This window comes from Mytilus californianus, unplaced genomic scaffold (genome assembly GCF_021869535.1).
Source record: "Mytilus californianus isolate M0D057914Y unplaced genomic scaffold, xbMytCali1.0.p SCAF_14, whole genome shotgun sequence".
Taxonomy (NCBI): Eukaryota; Metazoa; Mollusca; class Bivalvia; order Mytilida; family Mytilidae; genus Mytilus; species Mytilus californianus.
In genome coordinates this window covers 4,742,542-4,763,697 of record NW_026262626.1, presented here as the reverse complement: position 1 = coordinate 4,763,697, position 21,156 = coordinate 4,742,542, and the positions used below count along the sequence as shown (strand labels likewise).

Genomic DNA, 21,156 nt, shown 5'->3' with positions numbered 1-21,156 from the left:
CCCACGTAGATATGTCTGATATCGCGGAAGGAAAGATTAACACGGCAACCAGAAAGGCATTAAAGCACTGCCTTTAAAAATTATATGACATTATTCAATGATTGATTGATTGATTGGTGTTTACTGCCAGCACTATTGGCTATTTCATTGCAGTCAGTTTTTATTGGTGGAAGAAACCAGAGTGCAGGGAAAGAACAATCAACCTTCGGCATTGGAGTCGAAATGAACCTGCCATGTGCCAGGTTCAACCTCACAACCTCAGTGTTGACAGGCTAGTGATACAGTAGTTGGGACTACTTGGCCCACTTGGCCACTGAGGCCCCCATGACATTATTTAATATACAATACAAATAAATGTATAAATATTAACCTTTTCCTTTAAAACTCTCAATGACCTTGTTCATGGCACTAGCACATTCATTTGAAGCCTCTTTATGGTTTACAATTGGATGTGGATAATCTTTCCCTACAATACAATGAGCCTTCTGTTGCACTGCTAATGGAGCCTTCCATGGTTCAAACAAATACCTCAAAGGCATATCCTTCAACACGGGCAAGTATCGTCTGTAATGGAAATAAACTGGAAATCACAATTTTGCAATAAAGTGAGACATATTTGGTTCTTGTATGAACCTTTTAACAATTTTTCATCTATCAAACACTGATGCCTAACTATAGAACTACAGAAATGTATTAATGTGATTCATGCTCCCTATCTAATACATTAACAAGAGGCTCCGAGAAGAATGAATCACTCTTATGGGGAAAAAAAACTATAAAAATACTAACATGAGTATCAGGATAAACTAGAGGCTCTCAAGAGCCTGTGTCGCTCACCTGTATTTACTGATGCTTTGGAAATCATGTAAAATAAGGTTAAAATCATAACTAATAGTATTAGATATTAGATATTATAATGATATCTAAGATAATAACAAAAAACTGCAAAATTATTGTAAAATAACTAACTCAGGGGCAGCAACCCAACAATGGGTTGTCGGATTCGTCTGAAAATTTCAGGGCAGATAAATCTTAATCTGATGAACATTTTAGCCACCTGTCAGATTTGCTCTAAATGCTTTAGTTTCAGAGATATAAACCAAAAACTGCATTTTACCCCTATGTTTTATTTTTAACCAAGTCGGCCATGATGGTTGGAAGGCGGGGTCATCGGACAAATTTTTGAAACTAGATACCCTAATAATGATTATGGCCAAGTATGGTTAAATTTGTCTTAGTAGTTTCAGAGAAGAAGATTTTTGTAAAAGATTACAAAAATTTACAAAAAATTGTTAAAAATTGACTATTAAGGGCAATAACTCCTAAAGGGGTCGACTGAAAATTTTGGTCATGACAACTTATTTGTAGATCTTACTTTGCTGAACATTATTGCTGTTCACAGTTTATCTCTATCTATAATAATATTCAAGATAATAACCAAAAACTGCAAAATTTCCTTAAAATTACCAATTCAGGGGCAGCAACCCAACAACAGGTTGTCAGATTTGTCTGAAAATTTCAGGGCAGATAGATCTTGACCTTATAATCAGTCATATTTACTCTAAATGCTTTGGTTTCAGAGATATAAGCCAAAATCTACATTTTACCCCTATGTTCAATTTTTAGCCATGGCGGCCATCTTGGTTCGGGCCAGGTGAGCTAAAAATACAGGGTCACAGAATTTCTACATCGTCCACTTCAAATTCCAAATTAATGGTTATAACCCGAAATATTTCATTTGAAAAAGTTGTAAGAGTTGCAGTATAAAGAGATAAGTATATATGTCGCGAAATATAAAATTTATTTGTACTCGGGCTTAAAACAGAATAGAAATGCTCTCCACAGCCTCACTTTCAACCTGTTTCTAAGCCTTGTACAAATAAATTTAATAGTTCGAGACATGCATAGTTATTCTATATATGTATACTTTGTATCTTATACTTTGTCTGATATAACCCCATCCTTTTTAATATATTAATTTGTTTTTGGTCTCCCATCATGTCCAGTTTTAGTGTTACCTGATGTACTCTCCTGTCCTATCCATTCTACGACCATATCCAACTGGGCAGAAACACTTGGGACATTGTAGGACCTTCTCAAATGCTGAACTGGACACCCACATCCAATTCCCAGCAGAAACTGACCAATCAGCATCAATTAAGTATTTCAGGAAAATCTATCAATTAGAATGAATGCAGTTAGTGGAGGACAGTTCTACAAATATTTCTTCCTATAATTCTATAAACCAAATTTGTATTTATTGATTATTAGGAATACTTAAACAACAGTAATATTGAAATAATTTTAGGCTACTAATTCTCAGAATATCTAAAACTGACAAATAAGAAACTGCATAAGGTCTTTGCATTTAATAAACTGTAAATGTGCAATTGAATATCTAACTCAAACTATTTAAATGGTATTCATTTAAAAAAAACAAAAGTAAAATTGAAAGGCTAGATATAAAAATTTTGACCAGTTTTGTCTTTTTTTTGTCTTCATTTTTAAATTATATTTCATTTATGTCTATTGTTGATAAAAATTAAGTTGCTTGCCCTTTTATCAAGAAAAATAAAACTAGAGGTTCCAAAGAGCTTGGTTAATGTAAAAACATATATCACTGAAATGAATTTTTCTAGCAAGTAATAAAATACTAGTTTTTCATCTTGTTTCAGATTAAATTAATGTACTCCCTCCCTCCCCCGCAAAAAAACACACTCAAAATCAAACAAACAAAACAATATTCAAACAAATTAAAACAAACAAACTATTTCAAAACACTTGTTTACCTAAATTTCTAATTAAGTAACAACCATTTTATATTGGAAATCTGAAAAAACAACATTACTTTTACAGCAGACAATCCAAGTATATTTCAATAAAGGTGTTATTAAAACTGACCAAAGTGGCTTCAAAGCAAAAGATTTCCAAGCAATTTTTCCAAATTATGTTTAATTGGCAAAACTGGATGAAATCAGCAACTTTTACTGCAATATTCAGAGCATTAAATCAAATACATCTTTTCTATCTTCAGTATCAGTTGTCAATTTGGATTACAGAACAGCAATAAAGAGGGTCTGAATGGGGTCCTTTATTTCTTTATTGTGTTTTTTTTTTTACCATTTTCTCTATTCTTTATTTATTCTCTACTATTTAATAAGTTTGCCTCTCTATTCTTTAAACACCATCCAGACCCTCATAAAGAGGGTAACAAATATACCATTCACTAATGCTTGGTAGGAATCTATCCTTTGCCTGTTTACCGGATTTTCAGATTTTGCCACAATTTCTATTTCTAACAGGGAAAGTGGATATGTTTGCCAAATCTAATGGTGTTCAAAGACTCATAAACAAAGGCTGTCGTGGACACAATCATGAAGATTCTTGCATATATCATTTCTTTAGCTTTGGTTGTAAATAGGTTAGAGTTATCAGAAATATATTACTTTTCCAAAAAGGTCAGTAGCAGCTGTTCCCTTTATCTACAAGACTTTTAATTGATTTTTTTATCATACTTTCACTCAATCTCTAGTAACTGTTGCAAACAGTTTTTCCAACCATAATGCATGCCTCCCTGACCTACTTATATGTCTTTTGCCAGAGGCTGTACTGGTCATTTTCCATGACACCCATTGCTTATGTGTCTTAAGAACCATTACATTTGGCGAACATATTAATGTCCCTGTTAGAAATAAAATTACTATAGAGATCATTAATTAAGTTATTTAGTGACCCACCTCCATTATTATGAATGTCTAAAATTTTGAATGTTAATCTTGGTCATTCATATTCATAAATTGGTTAAGCCTGGAAAATATGACTGTTTCTGGACCCTTCAGGGGTTCAAGTCAGTGTGGGTACGAGGTCCGGGACCTGTCTTTTCTAGAAGGGGACTTTTCATTTTTGAATAACAAAAGTCAAGGACCTACCATCCTTTACACTGATGCTTTATACAGGACCACTGAATTTCTTATTGAGGACCTTTCACGGAAAATTTCAAATGGTCCTGGACCTTTCATTATCTAAAGCAAATTTGAACCCCTGCCCTTGGTCTGTACAAAAAATCCTGGACAAAATTTACCTTTAAACCATCTACCCAACTGATCCATAAATCTCCTCTGGTCAAGAAGCAGGCTACAGCATGTCTACCAACATGATGGATCCAGCCTTCATGTCTCAACTGGTTCATTATAGCATCAATCCATGGGTAACCAGTCTGACCCTAATAATACAAATGGAATAATTAAAGCGCCATCTGGTGTATTCAGCTGGAATTTTCTACCAAGCCAGAAAAAAACTACTGTAAATTCACATTTTAATTTATTATTATGAAATCAATCTTTATCTACTGATGATGATGCAGAAGTCATAAATATGTTTCCTGTACATAAAGTATAAAATTTGAAATTAATGATAATAATAAGTTTTAATCATAGCAACATTAAACCTGTCACATTTTCACTTTAAACAAAAAAACATAAAAACAAACCAGACATACCATTTCCCACTTTTTCAAAATTTCATCATTTCTATACCATGGAATGTTTAGACATATAGGGTTTCCTTCCATCTTATCGTAGTTTATATTGTTGGCTGACATCACATAAAAGTACTCTCTCCAAATCAGTTGGCATGTCAAGGCATCTGGCTTACTTTCTTTTGGCTTGACCTAGATGAAATATATAGAATGAATAATTATAATAAATAAATATGATAAAAAGATGATTTACTTAAGGACTCTTTCGTGACAACTTATGTGGACCCAGGGAAGGCACTTTGAAATCTCACTATGGGTAGGTGTCAAGTTAAGTGAAAATGTACCGTAAGTGAAATTCTTTAACTGCCTCTGTAGATTGCTTTCCCTTGTAAAAATTTGAAAAAGCCTTCTATGTATGTTTGAATAGAACAGCCTTCTATGTATGTCTGAATAGAACAGCCTTCTATGTATGTCTGAATGTATGTCTGAATAGAACAGCCTTCTATGTATGTTTGAATAGAACAGCCTTCTATGTATGTTTGAATAGAACAGCCTTCTATGTATGTTTGAATAGAACAGCCTTCTATGTATGTCTGAATAGAACAGCCTTCTATGTATGTTTGAATAGAACAGCCTTCTATGTATGTTTGAATAGAACAGCCTTCTATGTATGTTTGAATAGAACAGCCTTCTATGTATGTCTGAATAGAACAGCCTTCTATGTATGTCTGAATAGAACAGCCTTCTATGTATGTCTGAATAGAACAGCCTTCTATGTATGTCTGAATGTATGTTTGAATAGAACATCCTTCTATGTATGTCTGAATAGAACAGCCTTCTATATATGTCTGAATAGAACAGCCTTCTATGTATGTTTGAATAGAACAGCCTTCTATGTATGTTTGAATAGAACAGCCTTCTATGTATGTCTGAATAGAACAGCCTTCTATGTATGTTTGAATAGAACAGCCTTTAACTGTAGAAATCTAAAAAATGTCATACCTCATCATATATATAAGTACTAATAATCGGTCTCAGTTTTTTTCAATAAAACCAAGGATGTGATAAAAACCTGTGGCATATATTTTTCCAGCTGTAAAAATTAGATAGAGGAAAAAAAATACTTTTTTTTTTTATGGATTTCTCCACTTTACTGTATGCTGCAAACCAACTTATTTTTATAATGTATCTAGGCAAATTTCACAAGAAGAAAAATAATGTGAAAAAAGTTATTTTGAAAGTGTCAACTTGGATATTCCTTATATGAATCCATCAACAACTGAATAATATATATTTCTATGGAATAGAAGATACTTAAGTGCAATTTAAGTAAATCTATGTTCTCCAGAGGCAGTACACATTATTTGATATTTGTAAATCTAAAATTATTTGGCTCATTTTTTGTTAATGCGAAACATCAAAGTTGACTTCAATGTAGAAGGTCTGTAGTGCTCTCTAGGCACACTCCGTTTTTTTCCCACCAATAGTAACAGACTGACATGATATGGCCAATAGTGTTTAAAGTGGTGTTAAACACCACCAATCAATCAATCAATGTGAAATTTGTGATCAAACTTAAATAAATTATTAAAATCTAAGGTTAGATTAAGGCTTAAAGCTTTTAATAATGCACTCTGAATCCTGTTGCTTTTTGCAATATTAAATAGATCACATGAACTGACTGACTGTACAGTAATCTGAAACTTGACACCTTACTGTACAGTAAATCTGAAACTTGACACCTTAGTGTACAATAAATCTGAAACTTGACAACTTAGTGTAAAGTAAATCTGAAACTTGACAACTTAGTGTGTATTAAATCTGAAACTTGACACCTTAAAGTACAGAAATTTTGAAACTTCACACCTTAGTTAAGACTCTAGCAAAGTTTGATTTATTCATGTTAAATAAGCTTGTTTTTTTCGTGTACTATCCCAGAAGATCTGATATAAACGCAAAGTTCCTGAAAAATAATTGTATTTGATACCAAGAGACCACATGTTAATCATGAAAATGAGTTTTCTTGGAAACTTTCTTTTTTTTGTGAGAGAAATTGGAAATTTTAATAGGAAAATTCAATATTTATTTCAAAATAATGACCTATGGATGCTTTCATTTTAGGATGGCTGTCTCATTGATGTACATCCCACATTTCCTGTTATTTTTATTTCTTTGAGATATTCAATCATTCATTTAAAGGACCATGGTGGTATTATTTATCATATAGAACCTATATATTGTACCTTTTCAAACAAGTCATGAATGGTCCAGTGGAACCTCCTGACAGACAAGCAACCAAATCTCAAATGGGCACTCATACTCATTGGTTCTCCCAGCAGATCAGGACTGTACTGGTTTGGTAACACATATCCATCTTCGTATGCCTAAAATGGAAATATAACTGCAATAAACCAGGTATATTTGTGTCCTTCTAGGATGTTCACATGTATTTATTTAAGTACAAATATTAAGATACAAGTTCCTTGGACCAATGAAAATTAGAATGATGTTAAGACTACCTATAGTGTATTTCCAGTGTTATTTAATTTTCTTTCAACTTACAGGTATCTTACATGTTTATAATGTATATACTGTAAATTCAGAATTTATTGCAAGGTTTTAATTAAAGCTAATAACGCGTCTTGATGAGTATCACAATAAGAACTTGCATTCAAATATATGATAGGTATATCTATATGCAGCTTTTCTTGAAATCGCAATAAGTTATCTCAATTTTAAAAATCGCAATAATTAATGAACTCAATATATAAATTTCTGAATTTACAGTATATATTGAGAGAGAGTGAGTTGTGGTTCAATGGGCCTGAATGTTTTCAAAAGCTTATTTTCTGTCAAATACATGGTACACTGTTTAATTTTTTAATAAAAGCTTTTTTCAGCAGAATTTATATATCTGAGGAAAAAGGGATGTTATTCTTTAGCCAATACCAATATACTTTTATTTGGAAATATAAGTGTGAAAATAAATAACTCAACTTAACAACAAATCCAAAAGAAAAGATCCTTAAATATCCTTAATTAATTTTTTGCTTCATTTTCCATATTTTACTTAGCTGGAGGCTCCACGGAGCCTGAACTTACCTAGGACTCTAGGGAATATTGAGACCAATTTCATTTATTTCACATATTTATTTAAGATTTAAAGATAATGACTCATATGAGAAATCAATTAAAGAATTTGGTCATGTTTATTAAACCTATGCAGACTTTCTATGAGTGCTGTTCAATTTTAGGGTTATCACTTTTCTTTGTCTACTATACTGTTCAAGAAAAAAGCTAAATATGGTGGAAAAATTGGTAAAATAGTGAAGGGCAATAACTCCTATTAGGTGTCAACTAACATTTCAGTCTTGTTGGCCTCAGACCACAATTATTCTTCCCATTGGTTACAATGCATTTCTTTGTAAAAGCCAATTTGAATTAAAAAAATTGCACAGTGTCAAACATGAAATAAATTCAACTGCTTATAGACCATTATTATTCTAATAAAATATGATTGTCCCAGGACAATCCATCTGTGCTTTTTCTTTTAAGAGCCCTATTAACATGCCAATAGTAGGATAAGAATCTTGAATAAATGCCGAAGGCTAATTTCTACCCTACTTTCATTTTGGCCAAATCACTACTTTCACTTTCAACAATAAATTTTTCACATATGTTTTACTTATTTCAATATATATATAGGACCACTTAAATAGTAAACTTTTTCAAAGAAAACAGTAGTCAGAATACTCAGGAAGAAATACCCCATATAATAATTGGGAACTATATTCCTAGACCACAAACAAAGGAAACTAGATATCATTGAGATGGGAGCCATCTCTGTGGGCCCGCTGTGAATAATGTGTGGTAAAAAATTTGTATCTTTATCATTGGACATGGGGTTGTCAACTGAAACCAAAGTTTATGACCTTGACCTATGACCTAGAAAGTTGTACATAACTTATGACACACCCTCTGGTGTTGGTTTATATACATGTCAAGTATAAACTTTGAAATCATAAAGGTTCTCAAGATATAGAGCGGACACGATCTTTACCACAGGACATGGGGTTGTCAACTAAAACCAAAGTTTTTGACCTTGACCTTTGACCTAGGAAGTTGTACATACATTATGACACACCCTCTGGTGTTGGTTAATATAAATGTCAAGTATAAACTTTGAAATCATAACAGTTCTCTAGATATAGAGCGGACACAATGTGTTACGGACGGACAGACGGACGGACAGACGGACGGACGGACAGGTGGACAGACAGACGGACAGACAGACAGACTGATCACTATAGGGCATCCACCATTCGGCGAGGCCCTAATTAATTGTGGTCTGAAGCCTGTTTAACCTTTCAGAACTACATTATTTTTTTAAATTAAGAGATAGAAAAATATTCCATGATACCTTTTTCTCTATGGCAAGTCGTTTTTCTAACAAGTCTAGAGCTTTGGTTTCTCCACCTTTCCATTCATTGATCCTGTTGTTCTGTTCCTTACAATCAGGAAACACACCTTTAAATATACATATTATACTATCAAAATTATTTTATATTCACAGTAATGTTACTGTTATAAAGTTGAAATAACCCATGCAGCTTTAATAATTTATGTCTTATAAATTCATTTTTTTGGGAGGCAATATTCCACTTAAGCTTTTCACATTCAAAATCTGTTTACCAACAGTATCGTAAAAGCACATGTAATTTCTAAATAGAATAACAATATTTGCATTGTATGTACCTACCCACTGTTTGAGGTTTTGGGATACCAAACTTCTTCTCATGGTCAGGGAATACAGGAAGATCAATATTATGGAACACTGGGTAAGACACAGGTCGAGGAGGAGCACCAAGGGTTGATGCCACCAAATTAAATAGACTGTAGGTTAAAGGTGGCATGCCATCATTCTTTTCTATGATTCTGTAATACAAAAATACATGACATAGGAGAATCTATGATTGCATACTCATTTTTGTCTTGGCCTTATAAAGCCAATTCTGCAAATTCCGATATTTGCTCAATTACATGCATTTATTCTTGCGATTGTAGAAAAGTGGAAAACAATGTGAGATTGATTACGATTTTAGTAAATGTTGAGGACAAATAATTCTATCAAAATTTTAATGCGGGTCTTTGTTTTTGCAAAAACCTGTCATCTCGCAGTTTTCATCATAAAAGAAAAATGGCAAAATTTTCTGAGTAGAGTCAGTATAGTCTAAGACTTCAGTTGATGCACCACCAATCCAAAACATTGAACTGTACAAATGTACATTATTCAAAATCCTAAAAGAAACAAAACGGTGAGCATACCCCCAGCTCCACATGAAATGTTTAAGTTTTGTTATGAGGGGAGTCTGGGGACATAACTAAAATCCTTTGAATAAATAAAATAGCAAGATCACCTGAACGTGACAATCACACTGTTACCAACACTGGTGTAAAATTTTATTCCAGTATTGTTCCATTGTTGTTGTTTTTCTGTGATTTAGTATAGCATTATCATGGAAGTATTATATTAAGATATAAGATTACATATGTAAGAAATAAATAAACAAAATTGAATAAAACAGCTAGCTACTAGTTTAAAAACTTATTTAAAATTATACTTTCAAAAAAGGTATGATGCACTATTGTCTTGATTGCAAGTAGCACTAGTTAAAATATCAATATCCAATTGCTTGATTATAATTAAATTATGCATCTAAATGTTCATTTGCAGCAATTGCCAGATTTTGTAGATATCAAAAAAATACATGTTTTTTTCCTAAGCAAATTTAAAAAAAAAACATTTGTAGTTTGTACATGAAACAAAGCATAAAATAACATGTATTCAATGCTATTAATCATGCAAGATTCTCTAAAAAGTTTCAGTAAAAATCTCAGGTTTAGAGGAGTTGCAGATACAAAGTGTGGATGAAGGAGTGTATGTACAGAAGAAATAAGATAAATAAAACAAACAAGGACACAAAAAGTTACAATGGTCACTACAATCCCCCTGTTTCAATAATCAGTGGGTATATCAAAGATTAATGGGAACCATTTGTATTTATCTTTAAATAGGGTTTTTAAGTTAACAGCATTAGATAAATAAATAAAAATCATCCTTGAAGTATTAAATGTAGGACCATCTAAGATCATGGTGACCCAGTTTTGTTGTGACTGCCAAATATTTCCATACATCAATGTGTTTACCAAATAGCATGGCAGTATATGTTCAATGTTATAAAGCAGAAGATAGCTTTATCAAGAAAGTCAGTATGTAGTTATATCATACATAGACTTGTCCAATTTTATGTTGAAAAGCTGTTTGAACCAATATAATAGTTGTAATATTTAACAGTTCTGTTATATTTATTTTCATATTTAAAACATCAACATTCTGCATTAAATAAAACAACATTCATTTTACATGTATATACATGTTGTTCAGTGAATTACCAAATTGAAAAAAAAATGTCCTTCAGCTACAACTCAGATACCTTTCTCCATAAAAAATAAGGAGATGTGGTATGATTACCTACCAGACAACTACCCATCGTAGAACAAAGAACCAGGATGTAAAAACTGTCTAGTTATCTACCATAGCAGGCAGTATACTGTAAATTCAATAAATTTTTGAGTGCATTTATTATTGCGATTTTAAAACAATGGACAAAAATGTTATATTAATTATTGCAATTTCAAGAAATGCAGCATACATATGTTTTTATTATTCTGAAACCTTTTCCATAGAAATTTTTGCTTTAAAAAAAAACATTGCAAAAATTTATGAATTTACGATTATTATTGTTGAATATGCATACTTCATTGGTTCATAAAGGGTATGAGATACTCTCTCAACACATTCTATTTCCTTTTTATCACAAAGTTCTTTTACAGCATCATCCCTTTGTTTCCATACTGCTTCAGGGTCCTGCTCAAATGTTAGCTTTGTCACACCCCATTCCTATCATAAAATATATGATAAATGTAAAGATACAAAAATCAATGAGTAGTATACAGGCTAATATGTATCAACTTTATATAAACAAAGAAAATATGAAGATAATGAAGCATGTGTTGAATTCCATTTCATGTTAATCCACCCATATCTCTTTTTTCTATCATTTCTAGACAGTCATTGGATACTATTCATAAATGATATAAACTAACAATCTAAATTATCTGAATTACAAACAAGTCTTGGTTGAGTGACTTAGTCAAAAAGTACTGGTAGTTTGAATTATTTCATTAAAATACCTTGAATAGATTGGTCAGAATGTCCACAGGCTTGCCATGGAAAACATACAGTCGACCACCAAATTTTCTCAAATTCCTATCCAGATCTTCCAGGCTTTCGATTAAAAACCGCATTCGATTAAATGCAACATGCTTGGTACCTTTAAAAATAATTTGTTGAAGATTAATAATATATCAAATAAACTCCAAGGTTATTTCAAAACTCCAAAGTCTAATCTACTAAAATAAAAAAAATACTACATGTAAACACTAAAATATCAATTTTATAAATACGTGGATAATGACTAATATTCTTGTCCTGGTACAGTCACTTTTCTAAGTGTACAATAAAAAGGACAGTGTTCCCATGTACTCTAGCCATGCATATATTTTATCTGTCCAAGGGCGACTCCAAAATTATTTGTTTTGGTTCTTTTAACCTTTTTTTTCAATTTCCTAAAATCAATGTATAAAGATTAAAAAAATCGTAATTATTTTTTAATGATAAAAATAATTATTCTATCAGCTCTACCCTTGAATTGTTATCTGTGATTATCCCTACTGGATGCTTCATTAATGGTCAAAATGGAAATGTTTAATATAATGCCATATTTTTAGACTGCACCACATTCCATGATTTCTCAACAATCCTTGTAACAACTGTTTAATGGGTTAGTCGATGGTGATGTTGCAGCTAAAAATTCTGCTCCTAACCAACATAATCTTTTGTCTCAAGTTAAGACCTTATCTTATCTAATAATTGGGTTGACCAACTTTGCAGGTCCAAACCCACCCTTAATTCTTGTTGATCAATTTACTGGCCCAAACCCACCCTCTATTACATTGACCAATTCTGCAGGCCCAAACCCACCCTCCATTCCTTTTGACCTATTTTGCTGGCTCAAACCCACCCTTAATGCTGGTTTACCTATTTTGCTGGCTCAAACCAACCCTTAATGCTGGTTTACCAATTTTGAAGAACCTTCTTTATCTGTTGTTAAATTTGTTCTTATTCTAAATATGCATGAAAAATCTATATCTGAATGTTAAGAAAACAACTATTAATCATTCTCCTAATTTTTAATGGGTTATTATATATAATAAGATTTATAATTAAGAAGAAAACTGAGAAACACAATTATGTATGGCAACTATAAGATAAATTATACCGTACCTGCAACTTCTCCATCAAAAATAAATATAGGATAGAACTCCGTACAATTCTTCAGTGCTTCCAAGAGGGATGGGTTGTCATGAAGACGAAGACCATGCCGGAACCAATGAACAGAAACATTTCCATGTCGCTTATTGAAATCTTGTGGTGGCATGTTCAGCTCCTTAGCATCTCCTAAAACATTAAAAATTACATGAATTTTCACTTTCAGTCATTTTGTTAACTAGAAATAGTTTTTTACTTTTTTAACATGAGACAATAGACCCTACAATCTATAAGGGTGGATAATACGAGATTTTTACATGTACATGTACAGTTAAATAAAATAATAGTTTACTAAATTACCTGTCAGATCCATATCTTTATATACATAACCTTGGTTACATTTGTGAAAGTCTAAATACTAAAATAACAGCCCACGATAGATATTTACATATGAAATCAGGAAAAAAGTCTATCATCTATCATCTGCAAGACTAAAATAGTTCATCATACAGGAAATGGAAAGTTTTTCTCTTATGACTTCTGATTTTATCTTTTTATTTTAATATTTTACTAATAAATTGCTGTCTACATAGAATTTCAATGAAAAAATCAAATGACACACAAAAGGCAATTAAACTTTTATGTACATGTATCTAGACGATAAATAAAAGTACATTTGAAATTGGTTATATTGACTTGAACACTTTCATATTATCATGATGTATGGTAAATAAAAGCTAATCACACATAAATTTACTACTTGGTTCAATCAACAATGGTCATTTCATAATATTTACAGACCAACTACAATTTGTACATGTTTACCATTTCGAATCATAGACTCATTCCATGTTATTTCTTGATCTAATCCTTGAAGCTTTATGCCAACACTTGTTTTGGGGATTTATAACAGATTTAAACAATTGGAAATAACAAAAATACTGTTGGAGATATTTTCTTAATCACCTACATGTATGATCAGTAAAATAAAGCAGTACAAAGAACGTAATCTGCTTTGATTCAGCTGTATTTGTCATGGTTGTCTTAATTCACCATTTCAGAATCTGATGAATGCCTGGTAATATTTTCACAAGCATAAACAATAACATCCTAAACAATGGAAATTCAACCAATGATATGACGTAATTTTCATTTTGGGGTACAAACAATTAAATTACCCACAATCCTTAATAATCTGAAATGGCCAAATGAGGTTTAACCAGTAGGGAATAATTATCTGCATCTGCTTCTTTTAATCGATTTTTGTTGTAAGGGGATGCAGTGAAAAGGGACACATACTTAGGGGTCAACCATTTGATTTTCTGATGGGGTTGGGACAGGAGGAATTTTTTCTGCTCATCTATTTTCATTTTTGCCCACAATTTTTTCTTGCATTTGTTGGGCAGAATACCTATTTCATTCTGTCAGTGTCTGTCTTAGGCAAGATTTTTTATCATTGTCAGGACATTCCCAAAGTCTAAATACTGGATAATTTATAACTTCAATACAAAAAGCTACCAAAGCAAATTCTTTTTTTAAATATTAATGTTGCTGATCCTGCTGTGTACTTAATATCAGGCTTACTACATTTTGTACCTATTCATGCTATTGAAGCAGAAATACATCTGAAAAGCCTAACAATGTTTGGAAACATTACAAGAGCAAATAAAAACTCAACTGAGTGGAGGCTAATAGAAAGACAACTACAGATTAAGAAGAGCCTGGATCGCAACAGTTGGTTTATAGATATGAAAAAGATATGTATCAAATATGATTTAGAAAACTCAATATCGTTACTTTGTAATGAACTGTCAAACGGAAAATGGAAGAAAATGATTACAACAGCAGTACATAAATGCTGGACATCAAGAATAAATGAAGAAATAATGTATCATTCCAGCATAAAATATATATCATCATCATCATAAAAAATTGGGAAAATTCATCCTTTAGCCATAGCAAATAGGGGCGCATTGCATTTGCGCCAATTTTTACCATATCCAATATAAGCGTCATAAGGTTATATTTCATTTGCGCCAAAAAGTAATAAAATGCTCCGCTGGGCGCAGCTTGATACGACCCCTGAACAGTTGGGGCAAGTATGGACACAACATTCAAGCTTGATACAGCACTGAATTTGGATTGTGATTAAATATATGACACAGCATAGGTTTCTGACACAGAATAAATGTGGTCTAAGAACTTAAAAAAAATTAATTTACCTATTCAAACCATATCATTATTATTTGCTTTTATATATCAATCAGAAATAACCAATTTAAAATGGAAAATTTTAAAGAAAAAAAAATTCCCACCCAATTTTTTGAACCCCCTTATGATTCATCACCACCAAACTCAATCCCAGCCTTCCCTTTGTGGTATGGTACCTTGCAGTACAATTTCAGAGAGATCCATACACTTGAACGCAAGTTATTGTCTGGAAACTAGAAAAATGCTTGTTTTTTGGCCCCTTTTTGGCCCCAAATTCCTACACATTTAGGGCAATTACCCCCAAACTCAAACCCAGCTTTCCCTTTGTGATATGGAACCTTTTAGTACAATTTCATAAAGATCCATACACTTACACACAAGTTATTGTCATGAAACTATAAAAATGCTTGTTTTTTGCACCTTTTTGGTCCCTAATTCCTAAATTTTTGAGGCAATTACCCCCAAAATCAATCCCAGCCTTCCCTTTGTGGTATGGTACGTTGCAGTACGATTTCAGAGAGATCCATACACTTGAACACAAGTTATTGTCTGGAAACCAGAAAAATGCTTATTTTTGGCCCCTTTTTGGCCCCTTATTCCTAAACGTTTTGGGCAATTAACCCCCTAACTCAATTCCAGCTTTCCCTTTGTGATATATGGAACCTTGTAGTACAATTTCAGAAAGATCCATAGACTTACACACAAGTTATTGTCATGAAACTAGAAAAATGCTTGTTTTTTGCCCCTTTTTTGTCCCCTAATTCCTAAATTTTTGAGGCAGTTACCCCCAAAATCAATCCAAGCATTCCCTTTGTGATATGGAACCTTGTGGTACAATATCAGAGAGATCCATACACTAACACAAAAGTTATGTCTGGAAGTTACAAAAATGCTTATTGTTGGCCCCTAATTCCTTAACTGTTGGTACCATAACCCCCAAAATCAATCCCAACCTTCCTTTTGTGGTATTGAACCTTATGGTAAAATTTCATAGAGATCCATTCACTTAAACTAAAGTTAGAGTGCGAAAACCAATTTGTCTTTGGACGACGACGACGCCAACGTCGTACCAATATACAACCACAAAATTTTTTTGCGGTCGTATAAAAACTACATTTGCGCCAATTTACAGGTAGCATATAACAGAAAGTGTTAAATATTCATTGCATTATAGTGAATAATTTTTTTTACCCCTGGGTAATTAAGTGAGTTCATACTTATTCTAATATCAAACTGAGAGTCACTTAGGTTTAAAATTATACAAGCGTTCACATGTTTGAGGTGTCAAGATGGACATTGTCAATTCTGAGACGACCAGGCCATATTGTTTTCCTAATTGAATTGTTATATATTTTTCATGTCGGGCCGTTTATAGCCGTCTATACGGTATCGATTTTTTTCATTGTTGAAGGCCATACGGTTGACTATAACTGCTTACATTCCATTCATTTGTACTTAGGTTGATAGTTGTCAATGTCTCATTGGCAATCATACAACATCTCATTATTTTATATAGAGGAAATAAGTCTGTAATTTTTTATGACCACACATATAGGTTATCTAATGTACACGAGTACATCCGGACCATTGCTTACAAAATCTGGACCGTTGCTTACAAGTATTGTGCCAGAACAAATTTTTGGTTTTGACTTCAGTATATAGTGGTTAGAACAAACTGATAGTTTTACTCTTTCAGGTTTAATGATCACATTAATTTATAACAGATCTGTGCTTTAACATTTTTATGAAAAGTCTCGTTTGAAGAACTTATCAGTGTATATTATAGTGCTTTCATTATGGTTATTGTGACTGATTTTGGATGAATAAGTTGTATTATGAAAACAAAAACTGTGTTTTAAAGTTATCGTTAAATGTCTCTTTTGAATAAATCTATTGTTTTAAACTAATTTCCTGTATTATTGGCGCAAATGAAATGTTTTATTGTGGCGCAAATAAAATGCCAGTTGGTGCAAAAGCAAAGCACCGACAAATAGTGCTAATCAAAGTGATATCAACAGAATTCCAATTACAAACGAAAGTGAACCAACGCCTGGTGAATCTGTAGTACGGTAGAGTCCCTGAAGTGGATACCTCGGGTATGCAGGGTCGTTATGATATAGCAAATAAAATGAAGAAAGTCTTATAACAACAACACTTTATGGACTGCTGCAGAAAATTTATTGATCTACATGTTTCGGTGCCTAGGGCACCGTCATCAGGACCCAAAATGAAAGATGAAAATTGCAACTGGAACTTACATTCTACAGACAAATAGAGCAGCTTACAATAAAAAAAACATAGATCCAAGGTGTAAATTGTGAGACCAGGCTGAAGAAACTTTAACACACTTTCTGCTGTGTTGTAAAGCCCTCTGCCAAATTCGAACACCCGTACTGAAAAACATTATATGTAAATGTAGTGAGCTTCCTGCCTTGCAATATACTAATGCACAGATAGACATTAATTTATGCAACTAATTATTAACCCATTCCACTATGCTAACAGTGATGATTTACAAATAGATATCTGCAGTAAAATAGAACCTCTGTGTAGACAACTAATCTTTAACTTGCACAATAAGAGATATGAAATGCCTGCCAAAATGGACATGTTAAGCAGTAGGAGGAAAATGAACTTTAAAGTTAAATAGATAGGTCACATAGAGTGTTTGCAGATCGCCTAGACTAAGTCCAAAACAAAATTTTTATTTAAATAGTTAACAGACAATTCTTACCTATTTAGGCTATTACCTGATTACATAAATAAGTATTTTATTTGAAAACTTGAACTGTGTACATATTGTTTGAAGTGTAAATATATTGGTGGAGGAATTCATAGTCTATTGCGGTGATTGAACTTTTCTATTGTACTCCAAATACAGAGGTGTGCCTAGATCTTGGTAGAAATTCATTGGATATATACAGATATACTTTACAGATACAGCATCAAATGGTCATGGTACAAATGATATATTACTTTATTAGACCAAAAAACAGACATACAGTCCCTGTTTTCGCTAGAACAAAACATAATAATTTTGCACTATAAAGTATTTTTTTTAAATGTACATCACATTTGGGCTTTTATCTTGACTTAAACCTGTTACATAATTAATTTAGGTGACTAGTCCCAACCTTTTGACATTTCAAACTATACACTCCAAAAATACTCTCAGATAATTAAAACATTAGTTTTCTTGTTATTGTCTTGTAATAACGACCGATCGTGTCGAAAATAAGAATTGAAATCTGAAAAATCGGGAGAATTCAAAATACAAAAATACAAAACAAATACACAGGAAGTGGTAAAACGCCAAAAGTATCAAGCACGACTCCGGAAATAGATATGCATAAACAGGACCGGAATTTCCAATAATGAGAAGGACAAGACTTAGTCTCGGTACTTATTTGCACACCATTGAAAAGTATTATTTGCCATAACGTGATATAAAGTTTGGTGGTCCATGAAAACAGAACTTGTATCCTGTATAGATATAGATGTTCGTAATGAAGCTTAAATTTGGTGGCTATACCGGGATTATTTCATGCATACACTGAATATCGATAAGTAAGTAAATGTTATTTAAAGTCGGAATAAATGTGCACGATAACAATAAAAAAAAGAGCATTGATGAGCGCTTAAACATAAAAAAAAAAGCATGCAACTTCATGGAAATACAAAAATAAATAAAAGCGCATGATATTTGATTTCTGAACATCCAAGCAGGAACTGGCATATATATATATTGACCGTTAGATATAAAGGTCAATGCCATCAAGGCAAGCACTCCATGTCATTTTTGTGTACCAACAAGGAGACAAGCAATCAGTAATATATCATAAAATAACGTTAACAGGGCCGTAAATTATGTAGAGGCATGTAGGCAGTTGCCTCCTATTGCAGGTCCACCAATAAAAATAATAAAAGTGAGAAAAAGAAACAAAAAACATGTTCTCAATCTAATTAAAATTAAATCTCCGCACTTGCTCCTCGTTGTTTATATGTCGCGCGACATATAAACAACGAGGAGCAAGTGCGGAGATTTAATTTTAATTAGATTGACATGTTCTCGTCTTGATACTGGACACTTGACACTGTCAGGACGAGAATTAGTCAAGTTCTTCCAAATGCGAAGTATTATTTTTCTGAACTGTCGGGCACACTTCCTAAATTTTGCCATTGTCAGCAGTTGTTTATTATTATGGCAATTATAGGTAAAATCACAATGCAATGGAAGATGAAGGCCAAGTCACTGTTGAATTTAATTTGATGCATGATCAAGAGAAATGCCTATTTTACCGGAGAAAACGGTTCCTGCAAACCAGAAGAAACTTGATGAACATCACAAACTAATACTTAAGCTTGGTTGTTTGGTTGTTGAAACACTACAAAAGGTCATTGATATACTTGATGCAATTCCAAACTGAACTACTGTCGACAAATCTTATGCATATGCATCAGCTTATAAACTGACTTTGACTAAGACAGAGTAAACATAATTATGTGTATGCCTTTATATTTTACAGTTATGGGTTTTTTGCTTGTGGTAGAGCGTCTACTAATAGTTTGTATTATTATATTTCTTCTGATTTCTTTAAATTTAAATTAAGACATCCACTTCATTTGAACTTTGGTGGATAGTTGTCTCATTGGCAATCATACCACATCTCCTTATTTGTGTAAACACTAGACCATACCCGCGACAAATGTCCTATGCTTATTTCTTATTTTCGCTCAAATGTCCTAAAATTTTGGCGCTCAAATGTGCTATATTTTGGCGCTGAAACGTCCTTTTTTTATCGCTCCGATGTTTATTGCCGAAAATAACTCATGATTAAAGTAATTGAGCAATGACATTTAAAAACAGCTGTGTATATATAACAATGCAAAAAAAGCAGAACAAAAGGTCACTAAAGGGAATGACTGAAATTTCACCACAGACATAGATCACATTAATAAATAAATATTAATACTACATCTCTGATAAACACTATAGTCAGTTTAATCAAGTTTATACAATGCAGCTAGAAAAATTTATCAGTTGTTATTTTGTTAAACAGTAATATATATATCATCAATTCCGGGTTTGGAAGCTGTTTGTTTGTTTTAAAGATAGACATCCAGGGACAAAATTAGTTCAAAACGAATGTCAGTCAGCGCAGATTGAAAGCAAATGTGCATGTTCCAAAACGTCTTTGGCCATAAATGTCTATGATCTATATCTATACATTTCAAACATAAAATGGTGTCCCTTTTACTACCAGTCTAGAGGTTTCGAAAGTTCCTGTGATTAGAAAAGTGGATCTTTTCCTCGGATTTTGAATTGAATGCGTTAACACTCAGTGAAACAAAGCCGGATGCTCATCAAAAGTTTAAACTGTAGACTTTGAACATAGTCAAATCCCTGTCCCTTTTTCAACCTTGTCCAATTTTAACTAGACTACTTGTACTATGTGTTTAAACAGTCTCAGACTTTTATAAAAAAAAAAAAAATGTTATAAACATAATATCTGTTTGTACCAGGATTTATTTTGTTATTCATTACCTATGTAAATATAGAAAAGGATAAAAAAAAAAAGGAAAATCTCTTGTACCAGGTTGTTTCGAGTCTCAAGACTTGGCTGGTCCAAGGTATTCGTCTAATAATACTAAAACGGAAAAAAATCCAAAGCGGAAAATCAAATACATAAATATCAGAAATGGTTAAATATAGATATACAAAGATGTGGTATGATTGCCGAATGAGACAGCCTTGATTTCCAACATAGACCAAATGATGTAGAAGATAGCATCTATCATGTCACCCGTCTTCAACAATATGAATATGGCAAAACCCATACCACATAGCAACATATAAAAGGCCTCGACGTGACAAATGTAAAACAATTCAAAGGAGAAAAATAACGGCCTAATTTTTGTACAAAACAATAAAAAAAAATGGTATACATAGACAATAACTGTTTAATTAGTGTCTTTAAATATAAGCTGTATCTGTACGAGGCTCAGAAACAGGTGTAATGCGAGCTTGAGCGAGCTATTACTCCTGTTTCGAGCCGAGTATAGATACAGCTGATAT

The 21,156-nt window shown here is 32.6% G+C and overlaps 1 protein-coding gene across 2 annotated transcripts in view; it reads right to left on the bottom strand.

Moving 5' to 3' along the window:
• The window catches only part of LOC127724057 (cryptochrome-1-like), a 31,523-nt gene extending 13,142 nt beyond the window's left edge, over positions 1-18,381 (bottom strand). Inside the window, exons 1-12 of one of the 2 annotated variants that reach the window (XM_052230838.1) lie at positions 18,215-18,381; positions 13,695-13,759; positions 12,885-13,058; positions 11,732-11,871; positions 11,296-11,438; positions 9,237-9,412; positions 8,898-9,004; positions 6,721-6,861; positions 4,499-4,669; positions 4,082-4,222; positions 2,019-2,176; positions 371-564 (exon numbers count right to left, since the gene is read on the bottom strand). In XM_052230838.1, coding sequence (XP_052086798.1) covers positions 371-564; positions 2,019-2,176; positions 4,082-4,222; positions 4,499-4,669; positions 6,721-6,861; positions 8,898-9,004; positions 9,237-9,412; positions 11,296-11,438; positions 11,732-11,871; positions 12,885-13,058; positions 13,695-13,707 — 1,558 coding nt within the window. In that variant the 5' untranslated portion in view covers positions 13,708-13,759; positions 18,215-18,381. The remainder of the gene's footprint in view (positions 1-370; positions 565-2,018; positions 2,177-4,081; positions 4,223-4,498; positions 4,670-6,720; positions 6,862-8,897; positions 9,005-9,236; positions 9,413-11,295; positions 11,439-11,731; positions 11,872-12,884; positions 13,059-13,694; positions 13,760-18,214) is intronic. The other variant, XM_052230839.1, reaches the window with a different exon arrangement.
• Positions 18,382-21,156: the final 2,775 nt, after the last annotated feature.